This window comes from Neophocaena asiaeorientalis, unplaced genomic scaffold (genome assembly GCF_003031525.2).
Source record: "Neophocaena asiaeorientalis asiaeorientalis breed wild unplaced genomic scaffold, Neophocaena_asiaeorientalis_V1.1 scaffold476, whole genome shotgun sequence".
In the NCBI taxonomy this organism is placed as follows: Eukaryota; Metazoa; Chordata; class Mammalia; order Artiodactyla; family Phocoenidae; genus Neophocaena; species Neophocaena asiaeorientalis.
The window spans coordinates 688,525-710,395 of record NW_020172178.1 but is presented as its reverse complement, the minus strand read 5'-3'; the positions used below and the strand labels follow the sequence as shown (position 1 = coordinate 710,395).

At 52.1% G+C, this 21,871-nt stretch overlaps 1 protein-coding gene across 1 annotated transcript in view; it reads left to right on the top strand.

Moving 5' to 3' along the window:
• The first annotated feature begins 10,971 nt into the window (after positions 1-10,971).
• The window catches only part of ASB2 (ankyrin repeat and SOCS box containing 2), a 30,904-nt gene continuing 20,004 nt past the window's right edge, over positions 10,972-21,871 (top strand). The window contains exons 1-2 of the mRNA XM_024757866.1: positions 10,972-11,217; positions 16,876-17,152. Coding sequence (XP_024613634.1) covers positions 16,947-17,152 — 206 coding nt within the window. The 5' untranslated portion in view covers positions 10,972-11,217; positions 16,876-16,946. The remainder of the gene's footprint in view (positions 11,218-16,875; positions 17,153-21,871) is intronic.

Here is a 21,871-nt window from a genome sequence, read left to right as displayed (position 1 = left end):
AGAGTAGAACCCTCCTGGTGCCATGCGTGAGCCCTGGGGGCTTTCTCTTGGCGGCCCAGCCTTCTTTCTGCTGCCCTGCCGGTTGACCAGTTGTTTGGTTTCTGCCTCTGCATCTCTGCCCCATTTAGCCCTTTCTGTCCCCATAAAAACATTCCCTGGAGGACTGTTCCACAGGACCACCTCCGGGGCCTTGCACAAAGGCTCCAAAGATCACTGGGGCCAGGACTTCTCAGACGCTTGTGTAATTTGTTATCAGGGACACATAAATTAAAACTGCAGTGAGCTGCCACTATTGCCCGTCAGAATGGATAATGTGAGAAAAGGTGGAAACTGTCAAGTGCTGGTGAGGCTGTGGAGGAACTGGAATTCTCACACACGGCAGATGGGACGGGAAGTTGGTACAACGACTTTGGAAAACCGGTGGTGTTCCTGAAACTGAGCCTATGCTGATTTTCTGATCCGGCGATTCCTGTTTTAGGTGTTGACCCGACGGAAAAGGGTATGGATATTCACCAAAAGATAGTCTAGAAAGTTCACAGCTATGCCGTTCATGATAGCCGAAAACTAGGTACCACCCAAAGGTCCATCAGCAGTAGAGTGAATTAACTGTGATACATTCATAGCATGGCAAGCTACCCAGCAACAGGGAAGAACAATCCATAACTACATGAAACAATAGAGACGGACTTCACACTCTACAGTTCAGTGGAGGAAGACACAGGCGTGACTCCATTCATATGAAGTTCAAACAACTTGAACCACTAGCTGTTAGGAGAGTGGTCACCCTTGGCAGGAGGTGGTGGGTGGTGGTACTGAGATGGGTGCAGGGAGCAAAAGGGGTCTTCTGGGGTGCTGGTAATATTCTCTCTTTGACGTAGATGCTGGGGTGTCTGGGAGTTGATTGACCTGTACGCTTATGATAGGTGTGTTTTCTGTGGGCATATTATTATTTAATGAAAAGTTTTTAAAGATTGGTGCTGTTCAGGCCTTGCCTCGGATGAATGAAATCAGAATCTCTGGGGTAGAGGCAGGCGTGGCTAAGTTTAATAGGATTCTAACGTACAGCTAAGGTGGGGAATCACCAGGTTAGCCCAACCTGTTCATTTTGGAGTTGAGTGACCTGTGATGTCAACAGACAGGCCAACCGGTGTTTATCTCAGGGTCTGTGGGCCTTTATCTGCAGCATCGAGTCTCCCAAGTGGGATGAGTGAAGGACCAGGGGAACAGCAAGTATTCACCAATTTATAGTCGTAGCCTTGCAGGGCTCCTTGTTCTGCCCCAACGTTTGGATTCCCATTACCTGGGGGATAGAGCTGCACTGACTAAAAGCACTGGCTTTTGCATCGGCAGATGTGGTTCAAACTGCTAAACCGTCACTTACAGATTCTGGGATTATGGACAAACTCCCCAGCCTCTCCGAGCCTCAGTTTTCTCATCAGTGAAATGGGGTGACAGTAGCACTTGCTGGAAAGGTTGTGTGAGTACAGCCAAAAGACGTTATCATATACAAGTCAAAGTGTATCTGGCCAGTCCCCTCCCCCTGCTGTCCACCCCCAAGGTGCTTTCTGTTCCCCGTGATGCTTCACCTACCGTTTGGGCTCTTAATTTTCAAAAGATGAGTGCGGGCACAGGCAACAGGATTTGGAGACTGAGTTTCTCCAGGTTTCTTGACTATAAGCGGTTTGTCTGGACTGGCAGGGAGAGGCAAGGCAGAGGGTCACCTGAGAAGGGGCCCTGTGTCTGCCCATGGCCCAGCCCTCCCAGGCGAAATCTGAGGTCTGTGACACATCAACAGGAGAGGAATCTCTGCCCCATGTCTGGCAGGGATGCCAAGGAAGCAGCAGGACCCTAGGGATGCATTCCATGGAGTCCACTAGAACTCCTTCCTACTGAGAAAAATTCCCAGACATTAAAGAGCCCTAGACAGCCGCCACCTTCTCTTGCACCCCGCCACCATGGCACACAGTCTGGGAGGGGCTGAGTGTGAGCTGTCCTTGTGTGTGACCCGCCAGCCACAGCGGTCTGGGGGGACTGTCCCAGCGGGAGTGATGTAAGTAGCTGGGAGACAGCCGGAGACTAATCATGTCCCCCCGTCCTCAGCCCCAGGTCAGCCCTCCAGAACACTGACCCGACTACAGGGCACCCTGAACTCACTGAGATTTATTTCCAGATGAACTACGCAAAGTGAGCCACGCCAGGGGGGTCATAAATCCAATATCCGGAAAGGGGGAAGGGGTCTTTGAAATTGAAATTATTTTCCACTTAGAGGAATAGACCAAGTGACACTTCCAGCCCCCTGACTCTGACACCTGAGATCTGAACACAGATGCAGGCATATGGGTGCCTGGCATCCCGTGTGCCCAGTGCGTCTGCCTCTATGTGTGTTGTTCTTTAACACCCGAGGCTGACATTTTGTGGCACTCCGTCGATTCCAGAAACGGGGTATTCTTCCCTGGCCCTGGAGGAAGGGCTCCCTTCTGCTGTGTGCCTCCGCTCAAGGCTTGCTCACATGCTTATTTGCCCTTTGTAGCTCCAGCCCCACCCCATGGCCTCCAGCAGCTAGATCCTGGTACCTCCAAATATCGGGCTGTGCCACCTGCTATGCACGCAGTGATTTCTGCAAAGGCCCTTCCACTGAACGCTCTCATCTTCCCTTCCCTCTCATTCAGCCCATCCTCCTCCCTGCCTTCCTGCCTGCTCTCCATCTCCCTCCTTCCTCTCCTCTTTCCCAGCCTCCCTGTCTCCTCTCCTTCCTTTCACTTCTCTTCTCTCCATCCTCTCTTCCCACTTTTCTTCTTTTCTCCCCATTCTCTTCCCTTCTCATCGCTCCTACACTTCCTTCCTTGCTCTTGTGTCTTTATCTCCCAGCTCCGTGTCTCTTACCCTCTGCATCTCTCTCCTCTCTCGCTCCCTCCTGGGGAGTTCCAGAAACATATCCATATATGGCCTCCATGTCAGGGATCACAAGTGATGACATCACAGGAGGGCCAAAGCTCCGAGATGCTCTCCGAAGTGAAGTCCGTAATTGACGCGCCCTGGAGGAACCAGGATCGCGGCTTCCCCAGTGCAATCTTTAAACAGGAAATCTGAGATTCATAACAACTTATAGCTTGGCTTGCCATCATTGGTCATGCGGTGGGCCCAAAATAAACTCCCTGCTTCAAAGGAGAGTGTTTCAGAACTGCCTGGCACAGCAGCCAGAAGCCCAGGGCCAGGGCAGAAGGCAAACTCAGGGAGCATGTTCTGAATTAAGGCACTCTCAAGAAAAATCTTTTTTATTACCCCTGAATTGTACCCTTGTTTCAGAGCCTAACAGGTAATGCATGCTTTCAACTTTCTTATACAGCAAGATTGCTTGTCTGGCTGGGGCTTACCGCTGCGGTGCCTATCTGTAACCTCTTAAAGTCCAAGTATGTTCTTGCGTCTCCCTCTTTCTCTTATTCTCTTGAGTTATAAAGCAAGCTGGTGATTTTCATTTTGGATTTCGGGGACAAGAATCGGCTGTTTGCACGTACTTGTCCGATCTTCTGGAGGTTTCTGGCTCAGAATATCACTCTGCTGTGTGCTTCTAAAAATGGAAATGCAAAAGGAGTTATCTATGATGCTATTGTTGGTTCCGTAGGCCTTGGTCAAGGTCTATGTCAGACAAATGAATTTCAGAAATGCTTTTAGGTTGAATGAAAGATATTTTCATGCGTGGGGATGTCAGTTTCATGTGCCATTTATGGAGCATCTATGTGTGTGCAGTATTGTGGGGGGGGGCAGGTGATAGCAACATTGGATGCCAAGGGCTGTACCTGCAATGATGTGGGGTTTAGGAGCGGGAATAGGATCTGCAAACAAAAACTATGACACCACGTAAAGAATGAGAAGCGTGTGTGTGTAAACATGAGGACATATTCAAGGAGGTGATGGCCTTTGAAAGGATGGGTGGATGTCCTCAGGTGGGTGGAGGGTGTGTGGGAGAGGGACCTCCAGGTGGAGGGGCGGCTCACGCAAAGACAGACAAGCCGGGGTGGGTCTGGGCTGATGGTGGGAAGTGCAGTGTGGCTATAGCAAAGGGTCAGGAGGTGAGAAGTGGGGGTGATGCTGGGAGGGGAAGCGGGGGAGTGGGGATGGGGGATGCAGGTCCCATCAGGTGAGGCAGGAAGATGGAACATTTTCTGATCATTTTTGAGCAGAGGAGGCGTGGGTGGAATCTGACTTCAGGCAGCTCCCCAGGAAGCCAGGGGGATGGCCCAGAATGAAGAGGCAGGGAGGCAGTGACCCTTAGGTAAGTGATGAAGACCTGAGTCGGGGCAGAGGCCAAGCCCCCTGCCCAGGATGGAAGAGCTTATGTGTGAGATAGGGACTGAGGGAGTTCACAGGGGCCCAGACAGATCCTGAGGGGCCAGCCCACCAGCCATAGGCCCTGATCTCTGCTGTCGGAGCCTGGAGCAGAGCGCAGTGAGGCAGCCAGGGGCAGATGCTCCAGTCACTTCTGGAACAGTTGGACGGGTCCCGACAGCTGGTGGCAGGTCTGTTTACAACACAACCTCCTCCAGGGGCTGGCAGCCGCCTCCACCTGGCACCCTTCTAGTTTGCATCATCCATTCTTGCACAAACAGGCCAGCCCATGATGCCCTCTTCCTCCTCCTTGGGGTGGGGATCCAGTATGACCCACCCCTGGTGACCTTACAATTAATAAGAGTAATCAGTATCTGTGAGTGTTCACTGAGCATTTACCGTGAGCCAGGCACTGAGTCCAGGGCTTGCGGTGGTTGTTCCCAATGACTCTTCTCATGGGTATAAGTTAAAGGTGATGGTTACTCCCATTTCCCGGATGTGGAACCTGAAGTCCCGAGAGGTTAGGGTCTCGCCTAAAGCCAGACAGCTAGGAGGAGTTGGAGCTGGAACTCAAATCCTGGCCTCTTGGCCGATGGGCCTCCAGTGCCCACAGTCTAAGCCGTGGTCTCTGCAGCCTCCCAGGGGAGTGGCACTGAGGTAAACAGACACGTCCTGGCACCTTCGAAGGATCATAAGGTGCTGTATATTGTGGACAGGCTGGATCCAAGAGAGTCTTCCCAAAGGAGGCACAAAAATACCTCCGGACCCACCCACTGTCCTTCCACTGCTGAGCTGTAGAGGGTCAGGCGGCCCGGAGTGGGCGGCTGTCACAGGACTTGTTTATATCTTTACTTCTCATCCTTAGCACTTTCTTCTGGACTCATTAATGCCTGGGGGTATCAATGAAGTCATTAAGAGCTTTGCGGTTGAGGGAAATGTTTCGGGCAGATGGTGGTAAGGTAAAAGTCAGGTGATTCCTAACCTGCCTGAAGTTTTTAAAGAAAAGCGCACAGAAGAGAGGGGTGGAAAAAGAGAGGAGAAGTAGAGAGAGAGAAGAAAAATATTTAAATCAAGGCAGGAGAGCAAAAAGCAAACAAAACAAACAGAAAGGAGAACAACCCTAGCTGATTTTGGTGTGATCTCGAAGAAAACAATTTCCAGTCAGTCCTGCGTGCGGTTAGGCTGGGTGAGGAGGGGGCTCTGGGAGGACACCCCTGCCCCGCCTGAGACTTCCCCCTCTGAAGCCTGGAGTTAGAGCTTCCAGAACCTTCTGCCACCCAGGGGCCAAGATGAGGGAGAGTCCCTGTGCTCCAGGTACCCAGGATAAGGGCTAGGCAAGGCCATACTTGGTCTGCAGAGGGGCGGAGCAGCAGCTGTCAGAGGCTCAGCCCCACACCGTGTGGGGTGCTGGCACAGATGGCAAAGCAAGGCATTCGCTGAGCCCTGGACAGAGGCTGGGGCAGGGGCCTGGAGTCCTGTGTCCAGACTGTATGTGCCAAGCGAGCCAGGCTGACTGCAACAGGAAAAGACAGGGAGCTGGACAAGGGGGACCTTGGGAAGGCGCCTAGCTGTGCCAGGGTCAGCATAGCTAGGGCTCACCTCCAGCCACTGCAGGGCCAGGGGGTGAGAGACGTGTCCTCCACTTGGGAGGCTGAGCTGAAGGTAACCCATGAGCCCGGGGACTCAACAGCATGGGGCCCAAAGAGATAAAACTTGGCATTCACGGGCTTCCCTGGTGGCGCAGTGGTTGAGAGTCCGCCTGCCGATGCAGGGGACACGGGTTCGTGCCCCGGTCCGGGAACATCCCACATGCCGCGGAGCGGCTGGGCCCGTGAGCCATGGCCGCTGAGCCTGCGCGTCCAGAGCCTGTGCTCCGCAACGGGAGAGGCCACAACAGTGAGAGGCCCGCGAACCCAAAAAAACAACAACAACAAAAAAAAACACTTGGCATTCACTGATGCTTTTCTTAGCTGGTGCTCATGGCACCACCTCAGATTGTGGGCCTTTGGGCCTGTGTGGAATTTATGCTTCTCCTCGGAAAATGGAATATTTTCCACCAAAAACAGGAAAGAGGTTTTTTCCTCTTGTTCTTTCTTCTTCCCTCTCTCCCTCTCACCCTCTGTTTTGTGGTAGCTTCCTCAATGTACAACAATAAGTAAATAATCTTCTAAAACTTGTCATCAGGGTCCTAGACCACTTGTGAGTGATTCGCCCTGATTCAGGTTAGCAAGGGGCGCTCAGTCCATTTCAGATGGAGTTTTGGTCTCCCAAACATACAGTGGGCACAGAGGGTCTGGCGGTGTGGTGGCGTGGGAGCGGAAGCAGCTTTGGACAGGTTCAAATCCCTGGCCGTCACCCCCTACCTGGGTCATTTGGGCCTGTCATGCCCCGTTCCTGGGGCTCAGCTTTCCCTCCTGGGCTATGGGATCAGCTGTGATAAGATCCCCTTGGTAACCTCCAGCAACCCTGGCCCAGCTTCAGAAACCTAAAGTCCTAACTCCCGAGAGAAGCCAGGAGTGTGTAACCAGCATCAAAGTTTCTGGGATTAGCAGAGCTGGGAGGGGCTTTTGAGCTTTAGAGTCTGGACAAAAGGCTCCAATCCCATTAGCTGCCAGGCCCTGGACGCCGGCAGCCAAAGGCTTGTCAGCACTGCCTGTTACAAAGGCCCACCCTGAGGCTTTGACCTGGGCCCCTCTGGGGGCCAATGAAGGTGGCCTGGATTCCACTCTCCCTCCCCCGCAAGGCCGGTTCGCCCCTTAGCCAGAGCAGAGACTTCCAGAGTAACTAAAACCCCTGGCCACTGCCCTAAATATTCGGTGTCAGAAGGTCTGATGAAAAGAAGGGCAGGCAGGCTCTCTGCCACTTACAGTCTGGGCCTCAGTCTCCTCATCTGGGCAATGGGAAGAATCCTCCCCTGACTCTGGAGGTTTTGAGAAGTCAAATGATGTAATACATGAAATTGGCCAGGAAACATTGCAGGGACCCACAGCACCAGCCTTTTCATTTTTATTTTCAAAATTGTATTGAAGTATAGTTGATATACCGGAGCCAGCGTTTGGGGCCCCGCAAAGGAGGCAAAAGAGGAACTCCTGGAAGCCTCAGGGGTGGCGCCAGTCTCCCCTGTTCCAAGCGGGCCTTGGATCTCGACCACCGCTCCCTCCACAGACCCCTGGCTTGACTGGTAGGGTACACTACACTCTCGCTTTCCCTGGGAAAGGGCTATTTTTTTCAGGTGTACAGCAAAGTGATTCAGTCATACATATTCTTTTTCAGATTCTTTTCCATTATAGGTTATTACAAGATATTGAATATGGTTCCCTGTTGTTTATCTATTTTATATATAGCAGTGTGAGCACCAGCGTTTTTTACGGTTTAGGTTTTAAAGCCATAGGACCCAAGAAGGGGAGAGAATGCTTTAATGTTTTACACTCACGAGCTCTCCAGCTGGAAGTGTTTCCCCAGATTTCCTAGGACCTCTCTGGATCCTGGAGGAACAGCAGATCAGAAAGATAAGCTTTGATGTAAACATACTGGGCATTGCAAGGAGAGGGGTTTGAGGACCCTGGGGGCCAAGGAACAGCCCAGGTCAATTCCTCACTTCCTCATACGGCCCCAGGCTCGCCCAGCGGCAGGTATTTAGGACTGTCTTGGGCTAAGGTCATGTGATGTGAAGCCCTGGATAGATAGATAGGTAGATAGATAGATAATTAATTTAGTTTAACCCAGGCCTTTACTCAAAACTTAAAAAAGAACTGGAAGCTGTGGGTTACATAGGATGAGGGCGAGGTGTGAAGTCAGAAGATGTGGCCTCTGGTCTCTTCCTCATCAGTTTCTTCCTGCTGTGCCTCAGTTTCCTCATCTGTAGAATGGGAACAGTACCCTCATCACAAATCTATGGGAACCGTACCCTCATCACAAACGTATCACACAGCTCAAGCTAACAACATACGTAAGAGTGTAAAATTAACTGCAAACAGAGGCGTTAGGGCTGTGGTTCTCCCAGTGCTTGTTGCAGTGTCTGAACCATAGTGCTTTGTGTAAGAGCTGAATCGCACAGTCCACACTCACACCTAAAACACCCAGGTGGACCCTGCCTGATGTACTTATCCCGCCCTTACTATGTGCGGCCCTGATCCAAGAACTAAGTGCTCACCAGAAACCCACTATTGTCATTTGTAGGTGGTCACCTCATACATGACTTCAAACCCAGGATGAAGAGGAGTGGGTTGGGCTGTGGGTCCTTCTGAAGTTCCTAGGACAGCGGGTCGTGCCGGCAGGAAGGGAGGCGGCAGAGGGAGGGGCCCTGGGGAGCAGTGGATTTGGAAGTGGTGGGGAGAAGCCATCCTGCACCCAGGCTGGGTTTAGGGAAAGCGTGGAGATCTCCCTCCTTCCCAAGCTCTGACCCCGTTACTGACCCCTGGACCCATCCAGCGGGTCTCTGCAGCGTCCCTCGGGGCTACCCGGGACAGCCCGGGGGGCCAAGAGCCACAGCCGACCCTCCTGACCACCGCTGTCAGGGGAAAACAGTTTGCATGGAAACTGCCAACTGGGAACGAGTTCCAGGTGACAGCATCTCAGCAGGAATGGGTCAGAGCAGAGAACTGCAGCATCCTGGGAGCCACGGACTAATGTTAGCGGATTTTCCTGGGCCACTGGCCACATGCCGAGCGCCCTGTCCCCCATTTCTATACGTTACCTCGTTTTGTTTGACAGCACCTCTGTAGGCCGGATGCTATCATTATCTCCATTTTACAGAGGGGCAAAACGAGGCAGAGGGAGTGGAGTAATCTGCTCCCCATCACACGGCCAGCTGGTGGCAGAGCGGGCTTTGAACTCAGGCAGTCAGACACCTGTGGTCACGCCCTCTACCACGCACAGTGTCTTCTCATAATAGCTGTGCTTCCAAGGTTTGACCTAATCATTCATTCGCCTGCCCATCCAACATTTATTAAGTACCTACTGTGTACCTGGCCTTGGGTATGTCCTGGGGTTATGGCACAAATGTGATACAGGCTTGCTCTGTGGAAGTTTCCAGACTCTCTAGGGAGCCAGGCCCACAGTGGGCAGTCAGAGCACTAGAACGTCAGGGGTGCCCTTGGGGGCCGCTCTGGATGCCTCAGCCGTCAGATCAGGGAGGCTTCCTTGTGGAGGAGCTGCATGAACTGCGTCTGGAAGGGTGACTAGCCAGGGAACGAGGCCGGGAGGGGAGGGAAGGGAAGGTAGATGAGCAGAGGACAGGAAGCCTCTTGTCTGGGCTCTCACTCCTGACTCAAGTCCCCGGCTGAGGGGGAACTTGATGCCCTGGAGGATGACTGCCAGTCCCTTTTCTGCCCCCAACCCTTCCAGCCACACCTCGCACCCCCAGTTTCTGATAAAACATCCAGGAAGCCACTCTTCCCGCCGCAGGCCCCCAAACGGCTACAGAGAGCCCACCGCAGCTCCCAGGCAGACCCTGGCTGTCAGAGAGCCTGGACTTGCGGAGAGGGGAAGGAACTGGGGGGAAGAAGAGCCACTTTTCAAACGCTATTATTTAGTCCTCACTCCAGTCCTGCAAGCGTCCATGTTTCTATGCCCATTTCACAGATGTAAAAACTGAGGCCTAACTTAGAAGAGCACTGGCTGTGGATGGACCAGGCACTGTTCTGAGTGCTTTACTGTGTTAACTCAAGGAGCCCCGTCACAGCCACTGTTATCCCCATTTTATAGCTGCCCTGGGAGAGTTGGGGGCTCCCCTGGAGCCAGAATTTGGGGCCCCACAAAGGAGGCAAAGGAGGAGCCCCTGGAAGCTTCAGGGGTGGCTCCAGTCTCTCCTGTTCCAAGCTGGCCTTGGATCAGCTACTCTCGACCACCGCTCCCTCTGCAGGCCCCTGGCTCGACTGGCAGGGCCCACTACACTCTCCCTTTCCCTGGGAAAGGGCTATTTTTTAACCCCAATCAGCCTCCCAGAGGGTCCCTTGAGACCGCTGGCCTCTCTCCAGGACTCAGGCCCAGAAGGTAGCCTAGCCCCCAGGCTGAGGCCTCAGAAATCAAGCTTGACAGCACAAAGATGATGAGAAACTGAGGGCAAGAGAGGGGCAGGGCATCACCCAGGATCTCACCTCCTCACCCCTGCCCTCACTCTGCCATGACATAGGTACTCTTTTAGGTACATTTTGCAGGTGAAAAAAGTGAGCTTCTAAGAGGTCACAGAGCTACCAACCAGCAAAGCTGTGATTTGAACCCGGCCAAGCTGACCCCATCTGCTGCTTCTTTTCTTTTCTCTTTTTTTCATTTTTTGGCCATGCAGCGTGGCCCGCGGGAACTTAGTTCCCCGACCAGGGGTCAAACCTGTGCCCCCTGCAGTAGACACATGGAGTCTCAACCACTGGACTGCCAGGGAAGTCCCCCATAGGCTGCTTCCTAATTGCCCCCTCATGCTAAGACTGAGCAGTTCCACCTGCCAGTGTCCCTGGCAGCAGTCCTAGCCTGTAATTGCACAGGCCCAATGATGGGGAAGTAGCCCGGTATCACACACTTCCTTACCAACGGCCAGGCCCAGCGCTAGGCCTGTCCGTGCTTGAACCTCTTAATTCTACCACCACCTCCTTAACAACAGTACTTACCAGGGTCTCCGTTTTAAACAGGAGGATTCTAAAGATGGGGACTTACTCAAAGCCCCTCAAAGGCTAAGGATCTCAGTGGGAAAATCAAGAGTGAGGGTAGGGAAGTTCTTCTCCCTCAAGGTCCCTTCAAGGTCAACCCCCATCTGTGGGAACCCACCATGGTCCCCACCGCGCAGGTGCCGGGTTGGGTGAGGATGGCTATATTACCCCTGCCTGCTCAGAACCCTTGTGAGTGCCACTTACTTGGATTGGTGTTCCTGGAATTCCCAGAAGGAGCATTGGATTTGAGGTAGGAAGCTTGGGCTCCAAATCCATACTTTCCAGCTGCCTGTCCTCATGCAAACCTTTCCCTTCCCCTTTCTGAATCTTAATTGCCTCGTCTATCAAATGGGTTCAATCATGTAGGGGCATCAAGTCTTTTTGAAAAGAGAGAGGATGCATAAGAATTAATAAGTTAATTCAACAAAAGACGTTCTTAGTTTCTAGGGCTGTTGTTGGGGCAATGCCATGGAATAAGTGACAAAAGGGAAAGTCTCTGGACGCTGTCTGATCCACGGGGGAGGGCCTGGGAGTCTGGAATTAGCTGCGGGAGATGGCAGTTCCAGGTAACCATCACCTGACTGTCCTCGCCTCCCTAGGAATCTGGTCAAGGAAGGGGTACTTGCTGGAGCCGAGTGCTGTCCGGGTACCTCTGAGCTACCCATACCAGGCTGCAGGGCCAATGCTGCCTTAGGGTGAGGGGCTGGAGGGGTCCCCTCCCAGCTGCCTGCACTTGACCAGCACGTGTATATGGCCCCTTCAGCATGGTGAAGTGGGTTGTCTCATTCCCATTTTTACTGATAAAGGAACGGAGACCCAGAAGGGGAAGTGACTTGACCAAGGTCACATAGCTAGTAAGTTGCAGAATTGAAACTAGACCTAGGGTTCCTGACACTCAGATCTGAGATCCTTCCATTCCTGCTTGGTTCCCTATTCCCCCATGACCGATGCTAAGCTCTATACATACGGTGGACCTGTTGAAGTGACCATAAGGGACTCCCAGGGACAGAGAGTTTGGTGTTCACTAGCACAGAGCTAACCAAGCATCTCAACGAGTTGTAGAAGCTTTAGAACTGGAAGAACCCTTGGAAACCTTCTAGCCAAAATCCTCTTTTTGCAATGAGAAAACTGAGGCCCAGAGAGGGACAGGGATGTGGCTGAGGTCACATAGCACTTTAGCATCAACTTGGAGACTATAACCCAGGTCCCTGACTCTTAGTCCTGTGCTCTTCCCCCTCGCTCCTGGTCTGGAGCAGATGCCCTCAGGCCAGGGCACCACGACGCTGGGCAGGCACTGGGCATCGGCACTTCCGGTCAGGGTAGCACCACATGAACTGAGCCTCTGCCTTGTGCCAGGTGGGGGTAGAGCCAAATTCCAGCTCTGGAAAAGCCAAGGCAGGGACCTAAGGCACAGGGAAGCAAAGAAGGGGTGGGAAGCAGGGCCTGGGTCAGCTGGGGGTGGGACCACCTGGCTGCACAGTGCCCCCTTCCAGGAGGGAAGGGATGGAAGGCAGGTTCTAGCCCATCCCACCATTTAACAGATGGAAAAACTGAGAGCCTGAGAGAGATAGAGAGATGCTCGTGGCTGAGCTGGGACGTAAACCCCCAAGTCTCTTGATTGCCAGTCTTGGGTTCTTTACACGATAAACAAAACAGAGGTTGTCGGTGCGGCAAAATAATAATAATGGTAATAATAATAGTGCCCCAAACGTTAGGCACAAAGTGATTTTGAGGTCAGAATGCCCCTTTCCCTCCCCTAGGGTGGAGCACAGAGCAGCTACCTGACACTTGATGTGGAGCTGTGGTTCTCAGCACTGGCTACCTACTAAAATTGTCAAGGAAGCCTTGAACATTGCAATGCTTGGCCGCCAGCCCTGGAGGCTTTGAGCTCATGGTCTCGGGTGGGACTAGAGCCTTGGCGTGTTTTCAAGACTCTCGGTCAGGCCTAAGAACCATGTTTTAAGATGATTTTTGACTGCATATAACAAAAAATCCACCTAACGTTGGCTTAAACCATAAGGATCTTCAGTCTTTACCTAATAAGCAGGCCAGGATGGGCAGACCCAGCACTGGTTCAGCGGCCCAACGATATAATGAAGGACTCAGAAGACCTGTCATTCACTCCGTCAAACTCACTGTTGCGACACTGTCCCTCTCAGGGTTACAAGATAGCTGCCACCACTCCAAACAGCAAGTCCTCCAACACAAAGCAGGGGTGTGGGCGAGGAGTCATTTTCTTCACTGCTTTCTCTTTTATTAGGAAAAGGAAAGTCCTTCCTGGGAGACCCCGGCAGAATTTCCTTTATGTCTCTTTGGACAAAACCAGGCTACATGCCTACCCCTAAATTAGTCACTGGCCAAGGGGGTGAGATTGTCCCAATTGTCTTGGAACAGTCATGCTTCGTCCATGGAAGAGGGCACACTGCCTGCCTGAACAAAGCCAGGTTCTGCTATCAGAGAAATTGGGGGAAATGGCTGTTGGGTGGGCAATCAAGAGGGTCTGCTGTACCCTACGATAGTGGAGAGATACAGCCACCCACACAGTAAACTTAAACCAGGCATTCTCCCCTCATAAGGCATTGGTCTTGGGAAGACCACCCAGGGTCAAGTCCACACATGAACTACTGACCACAGCCTGGAGGGAGAAGTTCTAGCAGCAGAATGCTCCTTGGAAGAAACTGGGTAGGCTTCCTGGAAGAGGAGGCACTTGCTCTGGACCTTGAGGAATGAGAAGGAGTTCTTAAAATGCAGGAAGGAGGGAGATGTGTCCAGCACAGCTCAAGCAAGGGCACTGGGGTAGGAACCACGGCTGGGTTGGGGGAGAGGTGTGCCCTCGCCTTACCTGGAAAGTCAGGGATGCAGAGGAAGAGGGTGAAGGGAGAATGGGAACTGGATTTTGAAGAGGTGGAAGGCCAAGGCCAGGCGTGCAGGCTTTATTCTGTTAGGCAGAGGAAGGACTTGGTGAGGTCTGGGGTGTGGGGCTGGGAGACCACCATGAAAGCCACTGCTGAGGCCAAGCAGGAGGAAATCAACGACCGAACCAGGCAGAATTGGTGGGGAGAAGCGGGTGGAGGGGAATGACCCCAGGAAGGCTGAGGCAGGGCGTAGGACCGCTGTCCCCAGATGCCCTTGTGTGCTGCCTTCGGAGCTGCAGCCTCGTCTAGCTGTGTTTGGAAAACCCACATTTGTGTGATAATAGCAACTCTCATTTGCTAGTGCCTTACAGAGCAGTAGGTGTTACTCTTAGGGCTGTGACAGGAATTAGATGGAAGAATATCTACCAAGGGTTCAGCCCACATCAGATCCCACCCTTCGCCCCGCTCCCACCCCAGATGGGTGACCCCCCCCTTGTGCTTTATGGCTGGTCCTCCTGCCAAGTGGTGGTTCCCAGTCACCCGTGGAGCCCTTCGAAGAAGTGGGATGCTCAGGCCACACTCCCAGAGATTCTGACTTAATGGGTCTGAGCCGGGGCCCAAACACCAGTCCTTTCTAGAACCAGTTTTATATTCTTTTAAGTAGATGTGTTACTGTGGTATAATGTACAGAAATGTACAGATCATGCCTGAACGGCTCCAGGGATTCTTACAAAGGGAACCAACCAACCGCGTAACCACTTAGATCAAGAAATACAGCGTGACTGGCCCCCCTCATGTTCCCTCCCACTTAGTAACCCCCAAAGGTAACCACTCTCCCGACTTCTATCACCATAAGTTAGTTATGCCTGTCCTTGAACTTTATACAGACCGAACCGTGTATGTATGTTCTTTATTATCTGACTTCTTTTGCTCACTCAGGTTTGTGAGATGCATTCTGTGACTGTGTGTAGCGGCAGTTTGACTATTTCAGTGGCGCATACTATCCATCCCAGGGATATTCCGCAGTGCGGTAATCCATTCAAATGCTGATAGACACTTGCCGGACGCGCAGGCTCAGCGGCCATGGCTCACGGGCCCAGCCGCTCCACGGCACGTGGGATCCTCCCGGACCGGGGCACGAACCCGTGTCCCCTGCATCGGCAGGCGGACTCCCAACCACTGCACCACCAGGGAAGCCCCATTGGGGTTTATTTTGAATAACGCTGCTATGAATTATTCTCAAACTTGTCTTTTGGTGAACATATGTACACCTGTCTTGGGCATAGAGACTGGAGTGGGATTTGGGGGTCACGTGACATGTATATGCTCAGCATTAGCAAATGCCGTCCCATTTTGACACTTCTGCCACGAGCGGGGAGCATTCCGGTTGCTCCACTTCCTCTCCAACACTTGCCATTTCCCATCTTTTTCCCTTGAGCCATTCTGGTGGGTGTATAGTGGTATTGCATTGGGGTCTTAATCTGAGTTCTTCCCAAACACTTAGGAAGTTAAGCCCCCTTACGTTTGGTGGTTGGCCTTTTAGATGTCCTCTCTGTGAAGTGCCTGGCCTAGTCTTCTGGGTATTGGTTAGCTAGAGCCACGAGAACTCTATATGACAAAGCACCCTCAACAAGCATTGATTCTCGTGCTCTGGCGCTGAGGGTCCATAGGCTGATCTAGGCCAGGCCAGGCTGGGTTACTCAGCTTGGGCTACTCAGCTTCAGGCTGCAGGCCCACTGGACAGAGCTCCTCTCTGCTGGTTGAGCTGTGGCAGCCCCAGGTGGGTTCACTCTGGGACCCAGCTAAAGGGCAATGGCTCCAAGGGGGAGTCCTGGCGATGGCAGAAGAGCGAGTGCCACCGCACACGCGCATGTCAAGTGGCTGCTTTATCACGTCCACTAACATTCATTGGCCAGAGCAAGTTACATGGCCAAGCCCAATCTCAGTGGGGAAGGAAGGGGCAACATTCTGCCTCCAGGGGAAAGGGGAGGGTGAATATTTGCCGAGCAAACAAACATTTGCCGAATTACAGCACTGGTATTTTTTGAAAAGATCTCATGTGACTCTAATCTTCAGTCAGGGCTCAGAATCACTGACCTACAGCCACACGGCATGTCAGCCGGTCAAAATGAAAATCAGGCTAAGCTGATTTTACTTCATTTCCTAAGAGCAGTTGACTCAACCAAAGTCCATTTCTCCTTAAGGCAATTTTTTTTAAGAAGACAGTCCCTGGAATTACACGGCAAATGATTTTAACCATCGGTTTTAACTAGATCATGTGATTCATCTCTAATAATCTCAACTCTAGCACAAGGCAGAGAAATGCGTGGATAGGGTGTTGTTGGATGATTGGAAGGAAGGAATGTGGGCACGGTTGTGTAATCTCCTTGAGGGCAGGGATTCTGTCTCTTGGGATCGTGTTGTTGTATCACCAGTGCTTAGAAGAGTGTCAGACATAGAAGAGGTGCTCAGTAAATAATCTCTCAGTTAACGATGCATGCACACGTGTATAGATAGGCTGTCTGGAACGGAAAAATGAATGGTGGATGAGTGGATGGTTGGTTGAATATATAGATGTATAGATGGATGGATGGATAAATGGATGGGTGGTGGATAGGCAGATACATCTGAGGGTGAATAATGGAGAGATAGGTGGATGGTTGGATGATTGGCTAGACAGATGAGTGGATGGATAGGAGCATGGATGTTGGATGGATGATTAGATGGTTGGACAGATGGATGGCTAAGTGAACAGATGGGAGGGTGAGTGGATAAATGAGTGGGTGGGTAGACAGCTGGATGTGTGGGACGATGAATAATTGGTTAGATGGGTGGCTGGTTGGACGGATAGTTAGATAGGCTGGTGGAGTGATGAATAGATGAGTGGGTGGATGGATGTGTAGATGAATGGGTGGTTGGGTGGATCATATGACAAAATGAATGGATGAAAAATGATTGTGTGATTGCCACAAGAAAGCACAGGCTTCCCTGTGTGTAGACATAGCTACCTTGCATAACTCTTAGTGACCAGGGTGGCTTTGATCTCCTCACAGACTTTTCTGATTTGATGCTTGCTCCTCCCCACTGAGTGTCTTCTGGAGGCCAAGGTGAGAGGTGGAAGAGGATGGCCACGGAGATCAGTGCTCGGGGCAGACAGCGTGCCATTGGGCAAGAGGAGTACAACCTGTATAGCAGCCTGAGCGAGGATGAGCTGGTCCAGATGGCCATTGAGCAGAGCCTGGCTGACAAGACTCGGGGCCCAGCCACCTCTGAGGCCGCTGTGTCCACACGTGTCAACCGCGAACCTGCGCATTTCTACCCGTGGACCAGGTGAGCGAGGGGAGGCCAGATGGCGCGTCCATCAGGCACAGATCCCAAACACTGTTAATCCAAGACCAAGTTATCCTGGTCTCTAAGATGCATTTTCACACTGTAATGACTTACATTTGTTATCTAAACTTACTGAGCTCTGAAGGTGCCAAGTGCCACCTTGGGTGCTGTACACACTTGGCCTCATTTTATCCTCTTAAGGACCTTCTAGGAGGCTCTATGCTATATTCCCATTTTACAGATGAGGAAACTGAAGCTCAGGGCTGAGTAACTAGTCCAAGGTCACACAGCTAGCAGGCAGTGGTGCAGAGATTGGAACTATCTGATTCCAGAGCCCAGGGCTCGGCCTTGTACCACTGGCTTTATGTCTGGATGCAAAGGAACTGATGTTCTGAATCTGGCCAGGGCTTCCAACCCTTTCTATGCCATCTCCCTGGCAAAACATGTCTGAGAAGCAATGACATCTGCCCAGAAAACCATCCTGCCTCCTGTTCTGGCTCCCCATCTCAGCACGACCTCATCCTCCCATTAGCAGGACCATCTACAGCAGTTCCATGTCGCACCAGTAGAAATATGATACGGGCCACAACTGCAGTTCCACAATGCAATTTTGAATTGTGTGACCTTGGGCAAGTCATTTAACCTCTCTGAACCTCAAACAATAATGGTAATAACAGCAGCAACAATAAACAGACTTTTTCCAATGTCCAGAGCCAGTCGACACGGATGAAGGTGGGTGACAGTACATTTTGGCCCTGTGCCCTGATGAAACCTACCAGGGTGTTCCCCAAGTGACTCTGGCCCTTCCAAGGCTGGACCACCTCTGCCAGGAAGGCTGGGCAAAGGCCTGGGTTGCCCATCACTCAGGAGCCCCCTCCATAAAGGGGAAGGCAGGCAACCTCCTTGGGCAGCTGGAAGGAATATGAAGGCTCCAGGTTACTGAGCTGACCACAAGGACATCCCATCCTGAGACCCAATCTGAAAAACAGAAGCCCAGGGCCAAGGACTCGTGGTGGCTTATGCTCTAGAGACCCTGGTTCCTGTTTTGGCCAGTTCAGCCTAAGTCAGACCACAGGTTCCTCTTTCTCAGAGGGATCAGATAGAGAGAAGAGCAAGTTCCCTCCAACCCGGCCTGCAGCACAAGCCATACGTCCTGGGGCCTCCGCAGCCTTCTCCCCAGCGTGGGAACCCCCTCCAGGAGTGCTGTAGACACTTGAAAACATTAGAACTGGGCCCCGACCTCCTCCTTCCTCTAGTGGTAAGGAAGTGGAGGCCCCACGTGGGGTGTAAACATTTATCCTGAGAAAGAAAGCTCTCACGCAGCAGGGAAAGGACTTATCCAAGGCCATGCGGCCCTCACCCAAGATCCAGGCACAGTCAGGCAGGGCAGGATTCAGCCTGCATCTCCTCACTCTTGATGTGACCTGAAACCTCCTAGGCTCTGTTCTGCCCTTTCATCTCCGAAAGGAGGCTGGGTTGGGCCCTGCTAGGGAAGCAAATCCCTTTCATGGGATTGTTAATCACATTCTCTTCCTCCACATGCCCAGCCCACAGGCGTTCACCTGATCCCGACAAAAGCCACGCAAGGTGGACGTTTCTGTGCCCATTTTACACATGACAAAACACGCGCCCGGCAGGGCCAGGAACTGAACCAAGGTCTGTCCCACCCTGAAGTTCAGACACTTGACCAGCTCTGTTGATTCTGCAAAAACCTCTCTCTATTTCCTGTTCCTCCTCCACTTTGAAGAGACTTCTCCCCACAGAGATTCAGGGTCCCCCAAACAAGAGACACACGGATTTGTGCTCACATTCAGACATGGTGTCACAGTAAGTATGGGGCCCAGTAGGGTCCTTGTCCACTTTTTCCCCCAAATATCATAGTGTTCGTCTAAGTAGACCCACAGCAGGTTTAGAAAGCGGACATCACTTATGTCCCCAGAGGCTCCACTTGGCCAGCTCCGCCTCATTTTTGACCAGCCTCCCAGGTCAGGCACGTTGCTCTCTTACTTTCCTGACTGTTTCTTTCACTGCCCTGACTACAACAGCCTCTATGTATTTCTTTCTGCCATTAACCTGTGAACTCCTTGAAGGCAGGGGCCTCAGCCGTCTTCTTTCCGGTGAGGCCTCGTATCTAGCACACAGGGCCTGACCCGTGGCAACACCGCATAGCTCTTGGTGAACGGATGAATGGGTGAATGAGTGAGGAGGTGGCAGACTAGAGTGGAAACAGGAGTGGGTTGGGAGGTTCGGCTCCTTCTGTCACCTACTGGCTGTGTGTCCTTAGGCAAGTTACTTGACCTTTCTGAGCCCCAGCAGCCTTATAAAATGGCAATAACAAAAACTTGCCCAGGCCTACTGTGCAGTATTCTTATGAAAAGCTAATCAGATGAGGTGGGTGCTCTCCCACATCCTGCAGCCTGAACAACTTCGCTCCGCTTCCTCCCTGAGTGCCCATCTCAAGGCTGCCTCTGTATCATGGACAAGCTTTTGTGTCACCCTAGGAAGGCATTGCCCGGCCTCCTGAGCGTGTCCCCAGGGACACTGTGTGACCTCCTTGGGGACAGGGAAGAGATATTACTCACTTTTGTATCCTCAGTACCTGGCAAAGAGCCTGGATCATTGTAGATGCCCAATGAATGTTTTTTGGCAAATCAATGCATTTTAAAAAAATATTTATTTGGCTGTGCCGGGTCTTAGTTGCGGCATGCGGGATCTAGTTCCCTGACCAGGGATCGAGCCCGGGCCCCCTGCGTTGGGAGTGCGGAGTCTTAACTGCTGGACCACCAGGGAAGTCCCTGCATTTTGAATCCAATAAAATTCTCTAGAAATATAATTTATTGTCATCAGCTTGTGACCAAAATGGCAAACGTGGACGTAAAGGTCAAGCGGGTCTTTGGGATCCTAGAAATGAAAGTCAGCTCAGCATCCCAGAGAAAATATAATATTCCCTTTTAAAGTCATCTTCCAATTTGTTCCTCTCCCACCACGAGGTAAGGGGTGAAGGTTGAACATGTATGAGGATCATTTTCCAAGGCTTGGCCCGCTGAGGGGCCCCTGAAAGGCAGACCAACGTCCCATCCAGTGGAGAAGTAGGGTTCATGCACTCATGGGACAGGGAGCCCAAGGGTACGAAAATAGCAGTCCGAGTGGCTCCAGGAAGCTGAGTCTTCCAGTCTTTAAACTTCTGCATTTTATTTAAGGTTAAATTTCTAAGAAGAAAAAGGAAGAAAGCATGAAGCAGGAACTTGCTTGGGCTGACGTGTGCACAGCTGCAAACAATTCAAATAAGCCACCTACACTTACCGTACACTTACGATGTGCCAGGTGACTTCCCTGCACCTGGATGTGTATCAGGCCTGGTTCCTGTTCTCCCTAAGCTTTCAGTCTAATGAGGGCAAAGGCCCAGAGGTACATAATCATCCAACAGGATGGATGCAGCAAAGAGGCTTGCTTCGGTGTCAGAGGGACACAGGAAGGGTTGATCTACTTCTTAGTCAAGGAGGTGGGCTTTGCAGGATTAATAGGAGTTTGCCAAACAGGCTAGAGGAAGCAAACCTCTTTGAGCCTCAGTTTCCTCATCTGCAAAAGGGAGCCAATTTCATCTCCTTCACAAAGTGGACTAGAGGATGAAATGAGATGACTTGTGCCATGTGCCTATCATAAGACTTGGTACAAAGCAAGCTCTCAATGAATCTTAGCCATGGATGGGAAGGCAGAAGTTGCTGCAGCTTGGAATCCATGTTCTCTACACGCGAGTCCTCTCTGGCCAGCCCAGAAAGGATGCATTGGCCAGTGGGTGCGGGGGAAACAGAACTCTCATGGGGGGAATGGGCGTGGAGGGGGCAATCCTGTGTGAGCTCTTCCTCTCTCCAGCCAACAGGGCAGGGGGCTGGTTCTCCAGGAATTTGAGGTCTTGGCATACAACCACACAGCACCGAGATTACCATACGGGACACTATCCCTACAAAGGCTTTTGTTTGCTTGTTTTGTTTCATTCATTTAAATTTATCAAGCGCCTGTGGTGCCAGGCCCTGTACTCATGACACCTGTGTTCGTGTGAGGACCAGATGGGAGGACAACAGGTATGGGATGCTGCTCAGTGGCAGGCATGGGAAGACTCTTGTATTTGTCAGCTCCCTCTGCTATTAAGACGCCTGCTTGCCACCCGCATTCAGCCAGGTCCAGGCCAATGTAACACCCTTCCTGGGGCTGGCCTGGGCTTCTCACTAACTCAGACAGGGCCCACTGAGAAGTCAGGGGGCCTTGTCATCACAGCCCTGGTCCCCACCCTCACCGAGCCTGACCTGTGTCTGAAGCCGGGACCAGCTGGACTCCAGGACAGGGCTGTTGGCAGCTGGTGATGGTGACATACTACCGACCCCGACCTGCCCGCCCACACAAAGGACGTGGGGCCCTACCTGGGCCCTTTCCAGGTCATGATCTTTGCCCACATCCTGCCATGTTCCTCTCACTTCTGATGACTCAGCCCTAGTGGTTTTCTCTGCTGGGAATTTCCCTGCTCTGGACTCGAGGTGAAATGGGGCCTGTCGCCTTGATCAGAAAGATCACGGAACCCGGTCGGCGGCCTGGCTCCCCTTCCAGCTCTGAGCACTCATGCTGCCTGCCCCTAAAGCCTAGTTAACACGCTCAGTTTCAAAGCACCCAGAGCGGGTCCTCCTGCCTCTCTCCCAGCCCCTCCCTTGCTGCTCTGTGGTGGTT